Source organism: Ambystoma mexicanum, chromosome 5p, assembly GCF_040938575.1.
Source record: "Ambystoma mexicanum isolate Mex_15411 chromosome 5p, UKY_AmexF1_1, whole genome shotgun sequence".
In the NCBI taxonomy this organism is placed as follows: Eukaryota; Metazoa; Chordata; class Amphibia; order Caudata; family Ambystomatidae; genus Ambystoma; species Ambystoma mexicanum.
In genome coordinates this window covers 755,441,334-755,465,441 of record NC_090930.1, presented here as the reverse complement: position 1 = coordinate 755,465,441, position 24,108 = coordinate 755,441,334, and the positions used below count along the sequence as shown (strand labels likewise).

Below are 24,108 nucleotides of genomic sequence, written 5' to 3'. Positions count from 1 at the left end.
AAACCTTTGGTCCATCCTCAATCCTTAGGCAAATTTCCTCATGGAATGAATGTAGCTAAACCATAAAATTGGATTCTATGATGGCTGTATTCCGTTAAATGTGTTGCAATAAAGGAAGCACACATTTTTCAGAAGATGCATTTACAGTATTTTCTTGGAGTTCAATCAACATTGCACATTACAGCTGTCACACTTCAAATACAATCCCATTCATATTGGCAGCCCTACGAGTCCTAAGGGCCTAAGAGCCAGCATGGATTGCACAAAAGTACACGCTATATAAATATTTCTGCTCACCCGCTCATTCACTGTGCAGAAATGCACACTCTGCTGATCACTGAACCGAAGATTTCTTAACAAGGACGTACAATAGCAAAGCGCATGATCAAACAGTTCCAACTTTGCTTGTGCCCACCTACAGTATTGCTCATATCCCCTCCCTCTTCCCTCCGCCTTGCTTGGTTGTGAAAGAGAGTCTAAGTAAAGAGCGGAGGAGGGCCAGAATTGAAGAAGCTGACGAGCTGTCAAGGAGTGTTGGGTAAACCACAACTGAACGTTTGCTTTCATTGTCATCCACCCAATGTAAAGTAAAGCAGCAGAAAGCGACTGGAATCTCGACTCTGACAGATTTTTGGGAGAGACTTTTCACAAAGCATCCTGGCATGGCTGGCCCTGCCAATGCTACACAGAAAAACCCCAGCTTCCTGACCCTGACTAATTATGATTACGATGAGGAGCCCATCATCCTGTGTGACAAAAGGGACATTATACAATTTGGGGCCTCCATGATGCCAGCCTTCTTTTACCTGGTCTTTATCTGCAGCATACTGGGCAATGGGCTGATTCTCTTGATCCTGCTGAAATATGAGAAGGTGAAGACGGTCACTAACCTGTTCATCCTCAACCTGGTGATTTCTGACCTGCTGTTTGCCGCTTCACTGCCCTTCTGGGCTGTCTATCATGGCTCAGAGTGGATTTTTGGAGATGCAATGTGCAAACTTATGACAGCCATTTACTACATTGGCTTTTACAGCTGTATTCTGTTCCTGACCCTGATGTCTGTTGACCGTTACCTGGCGGTGGTGCACGTTGTGTCTGCTACCAGAACCAGAAGAGTCGGCTATGCGATTGTGGCCAGTCTCATAGTCTGGGGTGTCAGCTTTCTATCCACCCTCCCTAAATTCTTCATCTACGGCACACGGAGGGACAGCAGTGCCGGCATGTTATGCGCAGAAACTGGATATGACGAGGAGCACATAAAGACTTGGAAGATGGTGGGATACGGCCAGCAGTTTATAATGTTCTTTCTCATACCTCTTATCATCATCCTATACTGCTACATATTAATTATTGTCAAGTTGTTCAGAACCAGGATGCATGACAAATACAAGGCAGTGAAGCTCATCTTCATAATTGTCCTGGTCTTCTTTTTATGCTGGACTCCGTACAACGTGGTCGTACTGGTGAAAATCTTGCAAGAGTCTGCCAACCAAAACTGCAACAGGGGGCTTGATTACGCCTTCTACATTTGCCGTGGGATTGCTTATTTTCACTGCTGTATCAACCCCCTCTTCTACACTTTTGTGGGCACCAAGTTCAGGAGGCATCTTGCCATGCTTTTTCGACACCGGCTGTCTTGCCGGCCCAGTTCTCTCCGGTCAAGCTCCGGCAGCAAATTTAGTGAGCATTCACCCCAAACTTTGTATGAATACTAAAATCAGCCGGGCGAACAATGATAAACAATGAAGAGCTGCAGTGATATATACAGCAGGCAGGTGACTGCGTCAAGCAACTTGTCCTATTGTGGGAATTCTTAAAGGTGGGATGGTAGATTGACTTTATGCAGGGCTCTAGGCAGTCTGACCGATATCTTGTCTAAGATGACGGCAATATTGCTCATGTAATATATTAAAAACAATGTCCATGTCATGTTTTATTAATTCAATCACTCAAATGATATAGAGAAAGGTATACTTGCCTAGGCAGAATAGTGCTTGATCAGACAAATATCATATGCTTGATGTGTTTTATTAATCTAAGTAAGTTAGAAACCATGATTATCACCCATATGGTAGGTGCTGAGAGGATGATATTTTCATACACTTCTAGATACCAATTATCTTTGTGATAGTTTACACGTGCAGACAGCTGTGTTTGTGGAACAACTGTATTTGCTGCTTTCTGATTGGATGTAGGAAGGGCTATTTGTCGAAATCCTGACAGATGGTATAAGGTAGCAGAAGTTGTACAGTAAACCTTCTCTGCTGCGCGATTATGTAGAACAAGTCACAGACCCCTAAACTACACAGATAGTTACTAATGTCTCAATCAATCACACATTTATTTGCAACACAATTCAAACTAGGTCATGCTTTATGTGCATTCCGAACTTGTATCCAAATAAACCAAGTTAGCTCCGCTATACACATATTTTCATCACATGTTGTAGGACGTGTTATTCTCGAAGGACCACAGTGGGCACGCCATAGTAGCACAACCAGGGACCACATTACATAATACTTGCACCAGTGTAAGTGCAATTTTGCGCGTATTCTCACTAGAACAACGTTTTTCCTAATGCAAAAAGAACATTGGGGCCACGCCAGTAAATGTGTGCACCATTACAAGTGACATTTTGGTTTCCCTAGTGCTAATACCATTTCGTATTAGCTTTAGGGCAAACTTTGCTCAGGTACAAAAATGCGCTTAAAGAAGAATTCCTTTTGCAACGGTGCAAAGTTTTTGTAACCCAGCCATTGGAGTCTGCATTTCAGATGCAACCACGCTCGGGTGGTGACAAAAATGTGTTTACCACATTGCTCAAAAAGGCAGTCGGTGTGACCCAAACCCCATGGCAAGCCCTGCCACTTGTTTGCCAATCCCTCTGGTGCATGTGTTCAGATTACAAGCCATTGTGTAGTTGCTGCATAGTACCCCATCCAGACATTACTACATGGCGTGGCAAAGGAAGTGTGTAGCAGAGCGATCATGAGTTTAAATGCTCCTTGAAAACTTTCACCTGAGAGACACTGACTGGGAGAATTGAAGGGGTTATGCTGAGGGGCAGATACCAAAAATCATTGTACTTAGATTGACGATGAAAGCAAAACAATGCAAAGTTTTCATACTGAGATTTCAGTGACAAAAGTGCATTCTGTGTCAATCGCCTGTGTTCAAGAGTGCTTAGAAGCAGATATGTCATCTTTTAATCCTGTATACATGAAGAATACTTTCATGTGATTAAAAAAAAACATTGTTTTTTTAAGTGTTTCTGAATTGGTGACCGATTTGTATAATTTTATTATGGAAGCCATCATTTTGTGTTTCCTAAATCCTTCCATATTTGGGATATTTTAGATGCTCTCACATTAATTGTGTTATTTTTATTACAGTAGATGTTATGATTGGTTATTTATAACACGCTTAATACCCAGAGGTTCCTAAGCGTAGACCTGGGGATTGAACCTGTGTTGCTCCATGTCATTTTGCTTCCAAGGCGAGCACGTTGCCCCTGAGCTATTCTCCCAAGACTCAGTAGACTGCAAAATTGACTGCAAATCGTATAACATTGGTCACAATACGTATGTGAAAAAAGCCCGATATGTAAAAGGTAGAGTAGAACTGGGAAGTAGCTCCTAAGGTAATCTCCCAAATCAATTCTCATGTCCGATCAAATGACATGTATGGAGATCAAGAGATGAAAAGAAGTGTGGCTTGGGGATGCTAGTGGTCATCAGCACCATTTACCCTAATACCATTTTATCCATTACAGCAGGTAAGTCCGGCTAAGAACATTGGAACCACAGAGTACAAATGAATATTGGTCACTAGTAGTGGTCTAAAATGTGTGCTAGGAAATCGTTTTGCGCAGACCAAGTCATTAAAAGAGTAGCATACATTTATTTTCAAGCTGCATTCTTGACAAAGCTATAATAAGGGTTTTCTGGCAACTAATCATTTCCAGCATGGTTTTGATATTTGAATCGCACATGTGCGTGATAACCTCATCATTACATGTGCCATTTATGTGCAAAGTACTTTTTGGCATAGACAATTTTAAATGTTAACTGATTAATAACAGAGTGTGAAACTGCAAATGTGCTCATTGCACCGGGTTGTCTTTCTACAAACTCAAAACATGTATATATTTTGAATGTTTATATAGCGCAAGCCAGACACTGAATTGGCTGTTGTTTCTGTTAGGATTTTCATCCATCAGTGCTAATCACCAGTGTCCCATGGTGTATTATTCTCCCACAATGGCTCACCTTGCGTGACCTCTGGTGCTATTCTCCTCCAATCAGGCTGCTGCTCCAGGAACTGTGCCTTGGGGTCCTGTGAGGTTGGTGTTATTCCTTCTGCTCCCCCCTGTGCAATCTCTTGCTCGTCTCCCTCTCCTGGATACATCTGGGAGATCTCCTAAGCAATCTTCCTGCAAGGTGGCACCCTCCCCCGTTATAGCTACCCATGTGCTCCTTCCTGCGGCCCCAGAATGCATTTCTCTCTTGCTTTTCTGTGCATTCACTCCAGGAACTCGTTTCAGGTTCCTGTGTGGCACGTGATGCAAGACCTTGAATCTATATACAGGGCTCTGTGGGTGGGTTCCTGCATTCATACATAGTGAACGTAGAGAAGAAAGGTTTCAAAGACCTTCTAAGCCTGTTGGATTGTAATGACCATGGAAGTATACAAATCTCAGTGAACCCAGGGATGTGGCCCAAAGGCACTGCATTTTACTAAAAAACAACTTGTGTGCATGCCTACCCATCAATGCAAGGGATGAAGGCCCCAGAAAACGTTTTTCAGTGAGAGGTGATGTATAAAATCTCAATGGTCATTGGTATGGAGGTAGGTTGACCATGATACTTCAATGGAATAGTTGAGATTTCAGGGACTTTGCTAGATGCTGCATTAGACTTAATTATAGCCCGATACAGGCCATTAGAAAGAAATGGGCCTTATTTTCATATTTGCTCAGATAGAACATAACTAGAGTATGAGTTCCATCTATGAAAAATACTTTATCAAATTTGAGCTTGAATCGATCTATATGACTAGATGTCTTGCTGGGATGAATAGGAGTCTAATTATTGCTGTGACACAAATATGGAAGGTTGCAAATGCACATCTAAGAACATTTGAAGAAGGTGTGAAGCTTTTGGCCAATCTATAAGCATTCAGCTTGTTGTATATCTGTCACTCTGTATTGTATATATGTATTATCTTTTTCTGTCTTCTTTGCATTTACTTGTGTTAATTTCTTGTAGTATTTTTATAGTTAAGATTTATTGTATTGTCTGTATAATTGGATCGACAAGAGTATATTATAGCTTCTGTTTCTTTTTCTTCTTTCTCTTTTGTATATATTTCCTTTTTTTTTAAAATCAAAATGTTAAAGGTGAAATTGTAATTTTCTCTTATCCTTCTTGGAATTTTCTTATTACTTGATGTCTTTTTGATATATTTGTGAAAAGTTCTTTGAACTGAAACATAATTAAAAAAAGTTAGACTTAGTTGTAGCTGCCTCATTCCATTGTTATATTGATTCCATGGTTTACAATCTCTGCTCTGAGATGTGCTATGACTCTTGTTACAAACCCAATGCTGCTTGTTTAAAAACCGATTGGAAAATGCTATATTGTGAAGGTTTTGCACCATTGAAAATAATAGCATCTCTACATTCGTCATACAACTCGCAGACAAGCCCAATAAATGACATAAATCATGGAGAAGGCAGAGGCCTATTCAGGTACCCACACAGAGATCAGTGCTACCAGCAGCCACACATACACAGTAACCTTGAAACCTTGAGATTGCTATTCACGGCTATTCACCACTCAGACTAGAATCTTTCTTCTCACTGGGGGAGATGTAAATATTTTGGTGGGAGAACTTTCAAAAGCATTGACAAAATGATCCACCTTCCTGCCATGCACGACTGTAACAGTCCCTCACTTGCTGGTTCAGCGAGTGCTATGTAGAAGTCGGCTTTTAGCATGTGTTCTATATGAAAACATTGACCAGATTTGCCATCTTATGGAGGTCCAGTTTATGAGTAAGGGCGGGAGCTCGAGGGTGCATGAGTACGTTTTGCTAGAATGAGCTAGGGTTGCAAGTGCTGTAGTGCGGTAGAGTGGGTGAGTATGGATGCTGGGGCAAGTTAGGGTGGGAACACGGGTAAGGCTGCTGGAGTGAATTAGGGTGGACAGTGATGCGGTGAATATAGTGTGAGCTAGGGTGAGGGTGCTGGTTGCATTTTCTGGTTTTGCGGTGCAGAGGTCCGATTGAAGTGGTTGTCCTGGGGTGGCTGGGGCTGCTATGGGAGGTGTTTGGTTGAGCTTGGCCATTCTGGGTGCTGGGTTTGATGTGCTGTGGTGGGACTACTGGGATGAGGTGCTCAGTGAAGTTGGGTGGTGATGATGAAGTGAGGTACTGGGGTGAGGGTGGTTTGTGGGGGTGATGTGTTGGTTAGATGGGGGTGCTGTGGACGGATGGAGTGACAGGATGCTGGAGTGAGATTGGGTGATGGGCTGAAGTAGTGTGGGTGAAATGAGGTGTGGAGAAAGGTTGGGTGACTGAGGTGCTGTGTTGGTGTAACCGTGGGTCTGAAATGTTGGAGGCAAGGGTGGGGGTTTCAGTAGGAGACAGATGAAAAGGAAGGGGATTTAAGAGGAAGCACTAACTGAACAAAGTAGAGGATGAGAAGGTGGGGACAAAAAGCAGAACAGATAATGTAATAAGCATTCAGGGAGGAAGAACTCAACAGGCATGCGTACACCAATAGAGTACTTTTATGTGGGCTGTTTGTTGATCATGTGTGCAACTGAGCGATGCTGTGGACAAGTGTTCTGTGATCCCCGGTGCAAGGGAGAGTTGTGCCCGAGATCTCTACTTCAAGTTACATTTGGTTGTTGTATTCTCCTCCCAAGATATTCTTAACTCGTCTGAAGTTGTGCCTTATTAAATCTCAAAACACTAAGAAGATCTCTTTAGTTTTAAAATAATTGGTAGAGGGGGGGTTGGTTCCTCTGGTAGCACACAGATTCTGCCTCTCCAAGTTTGCTAAATGTATGACAGACAGGAAAAGATGATGAAAGAGGGATATGGTTAAAAAGCAGTAAATAATTAAATGTAATGTAAGATTATACCTGATGGTTAACCGACAGTCTTATAAAGTCTCCAGAATAGTGGGAAAACTGCATTATATAATTCTTAAGGAGGTCACTTGATCACATTCACAACCAAAGAAGAGGTCCAACAAGCGGCTAACTTCCAACAAGTAAGTGTTTTGTGTATTAATTCTACTGTTTTATACAACATGAACAATCAATATCATAAAGGTTTTGGGAGCACTTTACAAAATACATCATTGTGCCAGTTAATTAAAAATATAGCTATTTTTTAAATAATACAGTAACCAAACATAATCCTCATCAGAAAGAAATAAAACAAGAGCCCCAGCAGGATTGCGAGACATCGGCCTTCATTATAAATTTGCCATAGCCTGGCTGAAAATTCCTCTAGGATACTGGCAAATGGTAATATTGTTACCGTCACTCAGTCTGGTGGAATGTCCACTGGATTCTGAATGCCGGTAACGGTTGTAACTCCCCATTCCATTCAGTCCCATAGGACTCTATGGGGGTGTTTGCTGGTATTACAGGCGCCTGCATTACTGGGGCCTGTAATACCAGCTTTTTTTGCTGGTAAATTGGTAGAATGAGCTCCATCTTTTAGCTGGAGGTCGGTCCCGACACCTATCCGGCAAACTTGTAACATGCCTTATACGGTAATACATGCACGTTAATACCACACTGGGATTGTCACTTGAAGTAGACATCACTTACCAAGCAAAGATACAAACCTACAAAGTTTCATTTAAATTAAGGGTTGTAAATGCCATAGATGGCAATTACCATTTGTCCAATTATTTAAGCAGCATCAAAAGGTTTACATTGAAGGCTTGTTTCTAATAAGCTTTTTCTGAAATAATATTTTAAAGGCGAAGGGCATTATTACCAGTAGTAAATCTGCCGGAAAACTGCCTAACGGTATTACTGTTACCACTATCTGGTCCGGCGGTATTACGCTCGATTACAAGTGGTGATATGGTGGTGTTAGTCCACATTTATGGAGTTCATAGGATGCCATGAGTATTTCAGCAGCCTTACTGCCAGCAGTAATTCAGCCGATTTTGCCGATTTCTGGCGGTACAGCATCGAAATTTCCAGCAAAGTTGTACTACGGCGGTGCAGTAATAAGGCAGAAATGCAGTGGTAACATACAACTGCATTACCACTGTTTTTTCCCCGCACCACCATACTTATTATGAGGCCCAAAGTTCTCTCTAGTGAGCAACACATTTGTGAGCTGTAAATGTCACTGTCCATGAAGTCCAGCAAAATGAACTGTCAGCAATGATGAGGATGGGTTAATGGCTGTTATCCAACTCTTCTGCTTTGACTCACCATGATTTGCAGGCTACTCTCTCCTTTCTTTGCCACTCTTCCAGTGCTGATGCACATCATCAAGGTTCACTTCATTATGTCAGATATACCTTGGTTCGCATAAGCATGTCAAGGTGACTTTCTTCAAGGTCATTCCTAGATTTGGTCTTAATGGTGTTCATGAGGCTCAACCCTTTCTCACACTCTGCGCTTAAAGCTTGAAATCTGGCGCATATGTCCATGAGCTTCACTCCAAGACAATTTGTAGCATGAAATTAACCATATCTTGGAAACATTTTAAAGGCCCACATTTGTTATTTTCTGCTACCACATAAATGCATTATATTGCGTAACAATGCAATCCACAGGCATGCTTGGGTCCTTAAAACCTCCACTTTCTTAGTATTTTTCCACAAGATGTTTAAGAATGTCTAATCCGAATTCAAAGCTGCAGTGTTGGGTGGCTAGTGAATCAAAATAAAACTGTCCCAGTCCTTCAGTTGGTTTTCCGGAAACCTTTTCACCACATTCTCACATACGAAGAGGATGAAACTCAGAATAGATGTGACGCTGAAATCTCCGTTGTTGTCAGAGTATGTTGAGATAAAGTCTCTGCTCTGACCAAGGTACTGTCCCCTAATGTGGTTGATTTTGCCTCTTGCAAACTGTATGGCTTCAATTTGTGGTTAGACTGATTTTTTTGGAGTAACTTAGACCAATCTGCTAGATCACAAAGAGTATCATTTAACACAGCCAAAGAAATGTGGTAAGTGGGGTCAAGACATTTTCTTGAAACAGTATTTCGGTAGCAGATTTTTTTTTCCTCATTACTTTCCTGCTGCACATTATAATTGCACTTTAATGCATTCACTGAAAGATTTCTTGATAACTACCTCACTTCATTTAGGGGTAGAAATGACAAAGCATCACATCAATGACTGAGGTCGTTTTAAAGGAGATCTACAAAACACAGAAAAAACTGTTCTTAACAAGGTTTCTATGTCCTTGATCTTTGGCACCTTTTTCCAAGGATCCCCAATGCCCAAATATTCACGCTGGGCTACACAGTGTTGCTTAATTAATTGTGCAGTCTATTGATTAAGCGTTGTCCGTGACACTGTTGTTTTTCCCAAGCAGTATGGATGCACCATCTGATTTTAACATCACCATTTTCAGCCGATTCAGACCATTGGCAGTATAACATTCAGTAATAGCTGAAGTGAAAAACTTGACAATTTCACCATAGTTTTGTAAATTTCATGTGGTGTTGCTGCAAGAGACCTGATCTTAAAATAAATGACTAACATTTGACTGACTGAAATGTCTGTGCCTTCATCAACTATGAGTGTGTAGAGCTTTGAGAACCTCTGCCATGATTGTTGATCTGATTGCACTGCTGATGGTATTTAAATGCATAATTCTTACTTCTCCAGCTGTTTGGTAAATTCGTGTGGTGAGCTACGTGATTTTAGATTTCTTGTATGGATAGCATAGCAGTGTTTAATGTTACAGGAAGCAATAATGTGTGCAGCAGAACTGTGACCTATTCAGGCTTTGACTGTTACAGTTGAACCACTGCCAAACTTAACACTCTCAGTAACAGTTTGCGCTAGTATACTGCGCAATACAAACCCCAATTTCCCTGCATAATTCTTGTGCTGGAGAGCCTATACAGCAAAGCCATGTACGTCACCAAGTAAATGGCTTTTCATATAGTCCACTTTCCACACATCTGCCCATTTCGTTGCTTTAGAAAATTCACCGGCAACTTTTGCTTCTGTACACACTGTGCAGATTAGGCCCACATCAGCATTGAACCCAAAAATCTCCCCATGGCTGTGATTTTTGGGACTCCGTCTAGACAAAATACACTTAAACAATACTCTTAGTGGAGCACAACATTTCATCTTAGATGGTGCTGGAACCTGGTTGTACTGAGTCTCTAGATTTAAAAAGACTAGTAAAGTCAATGGCAACTTTACATGTTCTGGGAGACAGTAGTCAGTCCCAGAAAATGGAGATTAAAGTTGGAAGTCTAAAAAGATAACCCTGTGTCACTGCACTAAAGGTGCTTTGTGACACACAGTACAAAGATGATGCCTATGGAGTGGGTGAGACTCCATAGTCCATAAGCACAACAAATTGACAAAACATAGCAAAAGCACATGTAAGAGTGGGAAAAAAGGCTCACACTCTTACCAGGTGAAAAAATTAAACCCTACAAATCCGGCAACGCTGCTGAGGGACTCAATAGGTAAGGGAAATTAGCAATTCTGGAGAATTCTCCCTAACAATGAGGACGCCTTGGATCAGGGGTTAAACAGTTTGTCCATGATCTGGTTAAAAAAGAAACAGCAATAGTTTGCATTCTAAGCAATTGCTTTGCTGCTGGCTGAGGAGGAAATACTAAAGACATAAACCGACGAATGCAAAGCTCCAAACAAGTATTTCTCACCTTTTTCTCCTAAAAACACCCCTTGATCACTCGCATGTATTTTAAAGCACATGCATTGACAAAGGTCGCAAACTTTATGTCCTGGAGGTCCTGGCTTTTAGCTCATGTCATTTCGTATGCCAGCAAAGAACTTGTAGGAGCATTTTCATTTTGTAAAGCAGGCCCCCAAATGTGCACTTGTTGCCAGTGCTACCATTACACAGGCAATGGCGAGTGATGATTCACTCTTGGCAAGTAAGGCATGGTATTTTATGAGGCAGGTTTGTATGAATGCCAATCATACTAGTGCTAAGCCCAACATTGTATCCTTTTAATGAGTGGATAACCTCTGAGCTGTCCTTATTTTTCTTTTGGTTTGGACGTTATTAAAGCACGGTTAGTTTGACGGTGCAGGATAAAGGATGTCTGGTGAGAAGCTGGATCTATTTAGACCATCAGTGGGTTCTGTAATAGGAGTACATGACTCACCTATAAAATGCATTCGCGGAATAAAGTTAAAATTGATATCATGAAATATTTGTCTTTCAAAGATTAACACAAATCTTAAGTATCTAAAAGGATTGGAAGTGTGATTTAATCAGATGAATACTTGAAAATTGGTAAAGTATGGAGTCTGACATGAGCTAGGAGATGGTCTCGGCTTACCTGATTATTTTAGTATCAGGGTGCCCTGTATGGCGCCTCTCGCTGTGTTCAGCGATTCTCGCTCTTGTCTGCTGCCTGCCATTTTGAATTTGATTTCAATATTGGTATGTGACCATGGAGATCTGGCATTTATGCCAGCAGCAGGTAACTTTTATGCCTGACATTTAGCTTCCAACTTGAATTCTTTACCCCAGAATGTAAGAGTAAGAGTAGCAGAATGGATTGCTGATGTGATGTAAAGCTTGCACCTTGGGTTGGGGACCTCTGATATCTCTCATTTTGTAAAGACTTACAGATGCACTCCAAATGCACCTGTGATATATTTGTCATTGTCAGTGCTCACAGCACAGCCCCCGATTGCCTGCTCATAACAAGCTTAAGACGTCATGCGTGGCAGCATTTGTTCCAAAGCAGAGCAGAAGTCCATATACCAATGATGCCAAACTGTGGAAAACAAATGGCAGATAGTCTACCATGTATGCAAATATAATTGGCTCTACTCGAGAGACAGAAATTAAATCCAGCCACATCAAATCTCCCTTAATGGTTTGGACCGCATTGGCAACCGACGTTAGGAAATCTCCCAGCCCCAGACCCAGCCTACCCAATGCATCTCTGAATAAACCCTCTATTAAAACTCTTATAAATACTGCACACAGTCACATATACTGAAATGTCATTCAGACCTGCTAATGCTTTCAGCCATTACTATTAATTACAGTATATAAGTGAGCATGGCATACCTTCCTCCACCCGCAACAAAGCCATCCACATCAATGTGCTGTACATGCACGCACACCAGCTGAAATTGTACAATGCGGGCTCACATTATAGATTTTATTCTCCGTTTGTAGAACCAAATTCCACTTTAGACATGCTTCTGGGAGATGGCTACGAATTGCCTTCATTTTGATAAATGGAAAATGCTGTACACAGTTTGGAAATACTGGATTCTTTTTTTTATATTATACTGTTGGGAGACACACTTGGCAGTAGGACCAATCGAAAAGTTAGTTTACAAAGTGCTTGCTGATGCAGAGTGCAGAGGGAATGGGATTTTGTATGGGCCTACACCCTACACTCCTTTCAAATTGATAGTTATAAATCAGCCATCATCATCCACTTTTTTTCACTGACCAGAAGAACCATTTTTGATTTTGATGTATATACTAACGTTAATTATACATGTGCAGTGATAGGGTCGCCAGGCCAGGCCCCTGCAAACAGACAGGCTCATAGGCTTCTCTTAATATACATGAAACGCCAACAGAATCAGACAAGGCAAGTTAGTCCACACAAATAAACTAATCTCCGTCATTTGCCGATTTGACATACTTTTAAAGTACTGACCTTTATTTTTTGTTTGCAGTCTACATGTTTTCTGGAAAATTGCAGGGTGTGAGCCAGTAGTGGAAAGCTGCTGGAAAATCAGTCATTGATTGGCAGTAGCCCTTAAATGAGGTGGTAACGCTATTATTACCGCTGCATTTAAGGGTTGGCTCAGTCATGAGTTGGGCGGAAAGTATGAGTTTTACCTCCAGCTTTTTGCTCGAGGTAAAAATCGCCCCTTTGTGACTGTTTTCAGATGTGTTCCGAGCGCCGGCAGTAATTGTGCCGAAAACGGCTGAAAACGGGCAGAAAGTTGAGTTTTTGCTGGAGGTAAACATCTCCACTTTCTGCCCTTTTTCAGACGTTATTGGTGTAATTACCGCCAGCGCTATTACCGCCGGCGCGCCAGTTGGGCGGAAGGTGTGAGTTTTACATCCAGCTTTTTGCTGTAGGTAAAAATCTCCACTTTGTGCCTGTTTTCAGACGTTTTCGGCGCAATTACAGTAATTGCACCGAAAATGGGCGAGAAATTTGAGTTTTACCTCCAGTTTTATGCTGGAGGGAAACATCTCCACTTTCTGCCCTTTTTCAGCAGTTTTTGGTGCAATTACTGCCAGTGCTATTACCGCTGGTGGTAATACAGCTGAAATTCCCCTTAGAGTCCTATGGACTCTTAAAATAAATGAGTATTTGCAGCCTTACCACTACTCCGGATCTGACACAAATTTCGCTGGACCGAGTAGCAGGAACACTATTTGCATCGGCGGTATCCCGGCGCAATTACCGCCGGGATACCGCCAAGGCTTTGATAGATCGTATTGTCTGTAGCAGCTCAGCATGTTCAATCGTGCACTGCTGCAGCCAATCATTTTAAAGCAGTGATGTGCACAGCCTTTGTTTGCACACATGAACGTTTGGTCTCAGCACATGCCGGCAAGCGCAGGGATTAGAACTTCATGGGCCGACTGACAATCAGAAGTGCATGAGGACGCAGCCGTACACCTTACAGGGAACATTGAAAGGCTATACACAAACTGGCAAGAAGGTATAAAAGAAAATGAGGGCGAGAAGGTAATACAAGCAAGCACACAGAGAAAAACAAAGCATATAATTTCCTGGGCTACTTCACTATGCATAACCTGGCACCACTCATGGTGTCATCTAGTGGCGAGTACTGCCATACCCAAAAGTCCAGGCCAATATTAATATTAGGGACTCCTGATCCTAAAATAACTGCTTATAGAGACGCAAAACAGTGCAGTGTAATTGGCAAACAGTCTTAGTAGAAAGTACTGGGACAAGGACGAACTGGAATTACCTGAGTGAAGATCCCTTTCCCAGTACTAGGGAACCACAAGATCAGTACTGTGATGAGGGAGATGTGCGCAAGCATGAAGATTACCTATAGGAATCACATTGAACAATCTAGTGTTACCGACTTCCTATGGGTCCAACAGTAGTTGAAATAGAGGAAGGAAACCAGGAAGTGTTGTCAAACCCTCCCTCAAGGAGCAAGGAAGCAGTGCTACATGTAGAAGGGGCAGACCGCTGGGGAACCTCTGCAAGCCGGCATGGGAAGGAGAACTGGAGAAAGCTGCCAAACTCTTCAGTGGATGAACCAAGTTCTAACCCGCACTGGAGGAGCCATGAGAGCGAGACAGGCGAGAAGTCTGGAGTCCGGGACGCAGAAACAGAAGGAGGCTGGTGTGCAGTAGGGCGAGAAACAGGAGACTGCTTGCCGAACATCAAACGCCAAGACCACAACGTATCTCGAAGGGCTTCCACTGCAGGGCTGCAGTAGCACGGTACACAAAGCTAAGAGAAGGAGAGGCCCTGTCAAGGTCTGCAGGCACCAAGGAAAGCCGGCAACCTGCGGAGAATGAGAAACCAGGTACGCAGGTTACCAGGAAGGAGCGAGAGCCAGGGAAAGTCCTGTGAAAGCCCAAAGGGGAGGAAGAGAACAACAGACAAGGTTCTGGGGCCCCTACAAAGTCTGGGACGCCCCACGGGAGCCATGCACAAGGGTCAGGGTCACATATCGACTCGGGGAGACCAGGGAAGCATGCAACCAAAGGTCTGGGACCCATACTAAGTCAGAGAAGCCTTCCAAGAGCTATACAAAGTCAGGAAAGCCCCATAAGAGACATATACAAGGGTTATGTACCCATATCAATTCGGGGAGGTCCTGAGACACACACAAACGAGGGTCTGGGACCCATATGAAGTCAGGGAAATCCTGAGAGGCATGCAAACAGGGGTCTGGGACCCATATCAAGTCAGGGAAATCCTGAGAGGCATGCAAACAGGGGTCTGGGACCCATATGAAGTCAGGGAAATCCTGAGAGGCATGCAAACAGGGGTCTGGGACCCATATGAAGTCAGGGAAATCCTGAGAGGCATGCAAACAGGGGTCTGGGACCAACACATTGGTATGTGAACTTAATTTATGTATTTATTTTTATTTTTGTAGAGCGCACTAAGCCCAGAGGCATGAAGGCGCTGAATACATAACCAGTTACTCGTGAGGACAGAACATGTACAGGTGGAACAAAGAATCAAGTTGCAAGATATCATTCAGGAAAATAGAGAAGTTTTTAGAGAGTTGCAGATTGTCCAGTACAATGTTGCGGCTTGCAGGGCGGGTGGGAGCAGGTTACAGTGTTTACCAGCGAAGCAAGTGAAGCTTGAACCTTGAACCCTATCCTGTTTAGATTTAGGTTGGGAGAGATGATGGGCGTAAGCTGACTTATTGGGTCTGGGGAAGCTTACCTTAGTTATCTTCTGTGAGAGACAAGTGTGCCTTGTTGGAGAGGCACCTACGGGTGAATGATAATCATTTCAATAGAATCTGCTCGTGAATGGGTAGCAAATGGGCCTTTCTACTTGCTGTAGTGATACGTTCTTGGTTAAGAAGTCAGACAGGCCAGGGACCGACGGTGAAAAGAAACAGACCATTAAAAACTATTGATTTCCATAAACAGGTCTGGCAGGATAATGAACCAGACTTGTTGCTACATCAGTGAACCTGAGAAAGTCCATAGTGTAAGGGAGACATTCCGCCTGATATTTGAGAACTGTGCTTTTGTGAATCAGACAGCCTTAGAAAGGCAAAAGGAACAAAGAGATTCCCCCATCTATCCTTTTTGTGCCAGTTTCGAGAAGCCTGAGAAGGTTAGGGGGACGGAGACACCCCCCTACCAGTGGAAACGGAAAAGAGAACTGAAGAGACGTTTATTCTACATATTTTGTGGATTATCCGTCTTGGAAAACTTACTCAGTACTTTTGAGTTTACACAAGAAGAAGCACTCATTTTGTTTCCTCATCCAGAAGGGAAAATTAAGCTATCATTCAGTAGGAAGGTGCAATCCGTCTGCACCAAGAAGATACCCAGTTTACTTTAGAGTTTAAGGGACAGAAATAGGTTTGGACACAAGACGGTGGACTTTTTACTTTATTGGACATCCTGACAAAATCCTTAGTAATTTTGTTGAGGCAGAGTAACCTCTTAGAAGTAGTGTCTTATTACTCAGTAAAAAAAGACTTTGCCAACAACTATGCCACCAATGTGTCAGACTCGCACTTCTGCACCCTTAAACATGCCTACCTTCATCTCTGCAGCAATGCTTTTTGCTCTCTTAGGTGGTGCTAATCCTCACCTACGTGAACCAAAACCGATTAAATAAATCATTCCACAAACCTTTGCATAATGGTACAGCTGCAAAACCTGACCCCATTCGAGGATCTGTCACAAGAAAGCAACCAACCACATAAGGCATGTGAGATATTCTAACCCAGTAGTTAGAGCATTGCCACCAGAACACTATAACATGTCACCCCATTTAATTATCAAGCAACACACACATTTTTTACTCAATTGAACATCCACAAGACAACTCTACTTGGCATATCTCTAACACAATAAGACAAAAAGAATACCACAAAGACAGCTACCCACCTACACACGTGCCAGATGTGTCTAGTTGCACAACGTGCTACCTTTCATGTCGGTCAATTATTTGCGACAGAAAACATAGAGATATACATATTTTAATTCATGGATACAAACACTTAGAAAAATTTATATTAAAACAAGAGGGACAAAAATGCATATTGTTTACACATAACATTCCATAAAAGAACCTATACTGAAAATCAATTATCTTAACCAGTTTGTTTGAACTGAACACATTTGTCAGATACTGGTAATGAAGTGAGGTTAGTAAACATATAAGGTGACATCCTATTATTAAATGAAATCTTAATACAATTCACTATCATTGACTTTGTCAGTTTTTCTGTCCTTGACTTTGTCTTTGTCCTTTATACTCTAACACAGACATCACATGAGGTCTCCTATGACCATTTCCTAACAAGTAAAACAACCCTAATTGTGCACTACAACTCCTTAAATAGTGACACACTATACGTAAACAGGCACTTCCCAACCCGAGCCACCTCACAATTACTGATATTACACCTCACCCACTCATTGCAAGATCACTTATTGCAAGATGAGTCAACTACAAGATCTCACAGTGTTAGGATAGGTGCGCAAAGAACTTCTCACATGGACACAGAGTCTACCAGACTTCACCCACCCACCATATCCTGCAATAGCCCAAGATTTCCTACCTCACCTGTCACGTGATAGATCTTCCTCACTCATCAAGAAAGTCTACAACCTGAGCATGCTCAGCAGTGGTGTGTCCAGACTTCTTTTGGCTTGACTAGGTTGGTCCAAGGGGGGCCCTGACTTATGCAGGGTGGCATGATGTGCGAGCGCACACATACATACACACATACACACACACACAAGTCTGAATAGCATTAATTGACTATTTGTCTCTACTAACCATATGTACTTTAATTACTAACATTAGTGTCTTACATTCCTGTTTTTAAAGTTTTATTACTAACATTAGTGTTTTACATTCATGCGTTTACATTTGAATTTAAAAGAAAAATAGACCTACCAATCACAACACAACAGAGTGGTATCATACAAATGTAATATAAATATTCCATACTTTATTTAAAGAAATTGTACTTCCAATAGTAGGTTACATACAAAAGAAAGCAATGCACATGCAAAAATATACAGTAACAGTATAAAGTGGCAACAAAAAAATAAAATCAATGAGTCTGTGTGGACAAAATATTTACTTGACAAATTGTGCAGAACTACAAATTTGCTACAGTGTAGTTTAGAAAAACAGATACTGTATTAATCTTACCAACAGAGAGACCGGAACTCACTTGCTTATTTTACAACATAAGCCTCACACCTCTCCTAACAAACCGGCAAATCTTGTTTCAACACTGTAACATGACTTGTTAAATAACCAATCTGCTAACAAATAAATAAGAATAATGGTACAGGGACTTTAGTTGTTTAAAACGTAACATTCAGGTTCGAGGCCAGTGATGGAAATAACTACAATTATGAGGAAAACATCTATTTCACCAGCTCCTAAACACAATACTTTGCACAATAAATGGAAATACAGAGGAAAGAATTTTATGATGTACAATATATTAAGTACAATACATTTTATATGAAAAATGAAATATTAAGGCACCCCATGAGGTCCACGCTGGGCAACATGTGGTGCCACATTGTTAGGCAGAATTATATGCAGTACCCTTTGGGAACACAACACACAATTAAGACTAGAAGTGACAGTACAATTTCACCTTTGGTACCAGCATGTACTACACAGTAAAGTGGTTGCAATGGCTGAGCAGCCAGACTTATCTCAAGAGTAAAGTGAGCAGTATCAGAAGTTACACAAAGGACAGCAATTACTATGATTCAGGCAAACATTGACTCAAGGTTTCCAAATAAAAGAATATATATTTATTTACTCAACAGTTGTATAAAATTTCACTATTCTAAGCAAATTAAAAATCACAATCATAAATACACCACACCACTTCCCTTAAATTCCAGACAAGTAAAGCTCACAAAATGAAGTGGGAGCAAAATGGCACTCCAGCAATTTAAAAGGGAGGGAAAGACAAAGGTATTAGAAATTAGGCAAAACCAACAGGTAAGTACACAGGACAATTGAACAAGGGAGACTACAGCGAGGAGATCAGCTAGAAAAGTCTTAGGGCCCAAGTCAATTGGTCAAATGTCTTTTGCTCAAGATCATACAGTTCAGGGTGTTAGGGAGAATTCTCATTCTTTCTCATTCTATGGCTAATTTCCCTTACCTAGTGAGACCCCCAGCAGCTTTGCTGGATTTCTGGAGTTTATTTTTTCCACTTGGTAAGAGTGTGCGCTTTGCCCCCACTCTTACCTGTGTTTTGCCATGTGTATTTCATCTCTTTTTGTGATTGTGGACTCTGGAGTACACCACTTCAGTAGCCCCACTCTTTTGTGTGTTACACAGCACCTTCAGTGCACTGACACAGGGTTGTCTTTTAGACTTCCCACCGACTCCATTTCTGGGGCTGACTACTGTCCCCCAGAAAAGGGTAAAGTTGCCATTAACTTTACATAGGGCCTCATCACGAGTTTGGCGGTAACCCTTAAAAACGGCGGTAACGCTATCAGCGCCGATTTTAAGGGTCCATCGGATCACGAGTCCAAATACCGCTGGCGCCATTACAGCCGGCGCAAGTACAGCCGGCTGTACAAGCGTCGGCTGTAAAAGCGCCAGTAACCATTCGCGCTAAAACATTAGTAATCACAAGTCCGGCGTAGGCGCAATTAGCGCCAGAAAAGCGGCGGATAATCAGCCAAAAATACCCCCAGCAAAAAGCTGGAGGTAAAAGAACACAGGCCACAGCAATAAGGGCTCAGGTGAAACCAATGCAATTCAGAGGCCTACAAAGGACCCACCCATGCACAACATACCCTCCCCAACATCATTACACCAGTAGGAGCAGGGAGGAGACAGCAATAAGGGCCCAGGTGAAACCAATGCAATTCAGAGGCCTACAAAGGACCTGCCCGTGCACAACACACCCTCCCCAACACCATTACACCAGTAGGAGCAGGGAGGAGACAGCAAAAAGGGCCCAGGTGAAACCAATGCAATTCAGAGGCCTACAAAGGACCCACCCATGCACAACACACCCTCCCCAACACCATTACACCAGTAGGAGCAGGGAGGAGACAGCAATAAGGGCCCAGGTGAAACCAATGCAATTCAGGGGCCTACAAAGGACCCACCCATGCACAACACACCCTCCCCAACACCATGCTGCCATTTGGAGCCGGAGCCTTGATGTGGACTTCTACCTGCTGCGCCTGGAGCTACAGAGGCCAGCCAACCAGGCCAGGACCCTGGGAACGCAGGGGGTGGTGGGGATGAGGAGAAGTAGGAGGAGAGCAGCACCAGCAAGGCGGCCAGCCATCCCCAAGCTCTGGGCAGGGCTGGACTGCCCCACCGGGACACCGGGACATCCCCCGGTAGGCCTCTGTCTTGCAGGGCCTCTTTGGTGCAGAAGCGCCACGATTATGGTAATTAAAATTGTATTTTACACTTCAGCATGTTGGAGCTGGAGGATTGGCTCGAACCCCCAAACTTTCAGGTACAAGTCACAGCACTTATTGACTGTGCCACAGAGACTGCATTGAAAATGGCTCTACAGCAAGCCATATAATATGAATGAGAGCAAACGCTTGTTTTGAATTAACATGCCAAGATTCACAGACAAAACGGCACAAATGAGATCATATACAGTTTATAAAAACGAGAAGTGCTGGAAATATGATTGGGTGGTGGTTGTGGGGGCGTGTTGGGGACAATGGCATAACAGGGGTCCCTGCACCCCCCGCGGTGTGGGGGGCCCCGCAACCACATGTTCTGGAAGGGGGCCCCACTTATGTTAAAAAAAAAAAATGTCTACCTTTTTACATTTTCTTTTTAATTCACTCTGCATGAAGGGCAGAGTGAATACAAAAAATCTGGTGGCTACCCCCACCCCATGACATGAAGACCCTAGGCTGGAGGCCTCCCTGTCATGGGGTGGGGGAAGCCTATGACTTCAAAAATAAACTTTTGAAGTCACTCTGCCTTCATAAAGAAATTATTTCCATTATGGTTAAGTCCTTAACAGAAATAATTTCTTTATGAAGTCAGAGTGACTTCAAAAAGAAACATCGGCCTCATTACGAGCATGGCACTGCCTCCTGCGAATAGGCAATAACCGGCCCATTACAAGCTGAATGGGCCGGTAATTTCCCATTCGTGGGTGGCGGTATTGCCGGGCTCACGATCCCCCTATAGGGCAGAATGGGGGTGGGGAGCATGGTTGTGCCGGCACTGTTGTTAACGGTGACGGCGCAATTACGAGTTATGCTCGCTGGTGCCACACAGCCCGCCAGGTAAGACCTGGCGGGCTGTCGGGAACCTGCGTGCAGAACTCATAATGCGGCGGGACAGTATGAACGGTGCCGATGCCCTACCGCCACCGTTCATACCGTCACCGCCAGGGTCCTAATGAGGCCAAATTAATTTTTGAAGCATTATGGCTCCCCTCAACCCATGACGTCTGCATGTGTGAGTGTATGGTGAAAGAGTGCACACAAATGTATGGGTGGCTGGTTATGCGTGTGTGTGTGTGTGTGTGTACAGTGAAAGTATGTACACTTAAATGTATGGGTGGCTGCCTGGGTGTGCCTTTATGGTGAAAGTGTCCACACTTAAATGTATAGTTGACGGTGTGAGTGTATGGTGAAAGGGTGCACACAAATGTATGGGTGGCTGGGTGTGCATGTATGGTGAAAGGATGCACACTTACACTTAAATGTATGGGTGGCTGCCTGGGTGTGCCTGTATGGTGAAAGGGTGCACACTTAAATGTATGGGCAGGTGGCTGGGTGTGTGTGGCTGTGTGGTGAAAGGGAGAACACTTAAATGTACGGGTGGCTGCCTGGGTGTTCTTGTATGGTGAAAGAGTGCACTCTTAAATATATGGATGGCTGGGTGTGTGTGTGTGTATATATGGTGAATGGTGTGCGTGCTTGTGTTCAGGGGCACAACAAAACCTACATTTCAGGGAGGCTAACCCTTCAAATGTTGGGAGAGGCGCTAACTTCACGTGTGGTGGGGCGGAGAAAACGTATTTATGTGGCGGCATCTAACTTCTTTACGCATTTTAATGAGACTATTCTAGTGCAGCTTCAATGTTACAAGCAGTTAAATCTCTCCTTTAGGTCTAAAACACCCACTTATGGACTGCTGTGAGAATGACTGGTCTCCTGTTTCCTCTCTACCCTTCCAATCACTCCCCTGGCAAGCAAGTACTAAACTCACATCGCAATTTCAATTGCTTAAAAAATTTGGTATTTGAATGCAGGTACTAACAGTGAAATGCTATACATTAGTAATTGCTGGGCCGGGCCCTTGTTAACGGCAAAACCCAGGTGCCGTTTAACATCTGTGTCCTTTTCTGTCCGGCAACTGCTCTGTAGGTCAGCCAGGTCAAGTCAACATAGCCCACAATTTCAGTGGGGGGAGGAGTGCTGAAACCCAGTCAGCTCAATGGTGTTCCACCACTACTTGTGTTTAATGCCTTGATTAGTTAATTAATTATTGGTAATCATCTTTCACCTATGCCTATTCTTCCTCATTCCAGTGCTTGTGTATGAGGCACTATGCCTCATGCAAAAGTACTGGGATACGGTAGAGGTACATGAAGGTAATGCCTGACTTAGCTACCTGTAATCTTCATTACTCCTAGTCCCACTCTGCCCCATCCCAGTACTTACCAGTGAGGCAAGGAGCCTCATACGTAAGCACTGGGACAAGGAAGAGGGACATGCAGGTAATTCTGGGCCAATGAGCTGATTTTGGAGGTTGGGGTAGGGGATGGGAGGGAGAAGGGATGTGTGGGGCGTGGGGTTGTGCAATAAATCATAATGGTTGCCCATGTCCATGCTATGCAGGCATGATATGTGGCATTAGTGGCTAGACAGGCCAGTCTAGTCATTCCTCAGTTTGGTATGACTTTTTTGTAACTGGGCATTTCTGATAGAGCAGTCCTGCTAAGCGTAATTCCTGGCTAGACTGACATTTGGGTTCTGCCACTCTAGCCGTTTCTTACTGCGGCACTGTATATTTTTCTGGGCATCTGTGATAAAATGATATGTTATGATATAATAAGTCATATATAACACACCTGTACACAAGCTTTTTTAGGCACGACAAGACAAGGGAAGGAAAACTGAGGGAGGACAAGACAAATGATCTTAGTAAGCCTTGTGTCATTCAGATCTTGCAAGTGTGAGAACGAGAAGTGCAAGGGGAAAGGGAGGGGGGAAGTGCAAGGGAGAGGGGAGGGGAAAACACGGCAGCAATGCTCTGAGTAAGTGCCGCCAGGGCAGCGTGTCTCTGGGTAGTGCAAGGAGAACAAGGGACTGTAGGGTTACAGTTACAGCCCCTAAATGCGTGGTAGGCCTGGAGGCAGTGCAAGGGTGACTGATCAAGAAAGAGCCTGGACTCAGTGAGACAGAGGGTAGCCAAGCAACCAGTTGGTACAGCGGACAGGTAGGTCAGCAGGGGAGGCAGAGAGAGAAAGCAGAGGAGAAGAGGAACGTTTTGAGCTGCTTCCAGAGCGTCAGGTGGTCCGGCTCAGGTTTGGGAGGGTCAGGGAGGCCATTTCAGAGGGAGGCACCTGCAGGGGAGAAGGATCTACCCATCCCCCACTCTCTGCCTGGAGAAGCATCTAACCCTTAGGGCTTGAGAAGGAAGGTATTTTGGCAGATAGCGTTGGATGTAGTGCGTATTCCAGCCCCAGAAAGCCTTGTGGACAATGAAAAGGGTCTTGAACTTGATCCTTGCAGCCACCGAGAGCCAGTGGAGAGATTTCATGGCTGGAGAGATACAGTCCCTGGGCTTGAGGCCAAGGATAAGTCTCGCAGTCCTGTTCTGGATTAGTTGCAGAGGGCGGAGAGTAGAGGAAGGCAGATTGAGAAAGTGGCTGTTGCAGTAGTCCACCCTAGAGAGAACCAGAGCTCTGGAGACAGTGAGCTTCTGGGGGAAAGTGAAAAATGTAAGAGTCCCGTTGAGCAGGTGCAGCTGGTAGTGGGATTTCATGGCTACGTCTGAGATGTGAGGAGAGAGAGAGAGTGGAGTTGAAGATGACACCAGGAATGAGCGAGAGAGGAGAGGCTGAGGGGAGCCTGAAGGAAAGCTGAGTGTCATCCGCATAACACTGTAAATTAGAGGACAAGGTAGTGATTAGGTGGGTCAAAGGGGCCAAGTAGAGGTTGAAAA

The 24,108-nt window shown here is 43.4% G+C and overlaps 1 protein-coding gene across 1 annotated transcript; it reads left to right on the top strand.

Annotated features, from left to right (window-relative positions):
• The first annotated feature begins 504 nt into the window (after positions 1-504).
• Positions 505-3,276, top strand: LOC138481181 (C-C chemokine receptor type 3-like). The gene has a single exon (XM_069613146.1). It carries the CDS (start codon positions 663-665, stop codon positions 1,713-1,715), a length of 1,053 nt encoding a protein of 350 aa, XP_069469247.1. The 5' UTR covers positions 505-662; the 3' UTR covers positions 1,716-3,276.
• Positions 3,277-24,108: the final 20,832 nt, after the last annotated feature.

Excerpts from the sequence above, each read along its gene's own strand:
- LOC138481181 (XM_069613146.1), top strand. The coding sequence starts at position 663 with ATGGCTGGCCCTGCCAATGCTACACAGAAAAACCCCAGCTTCCTGACC.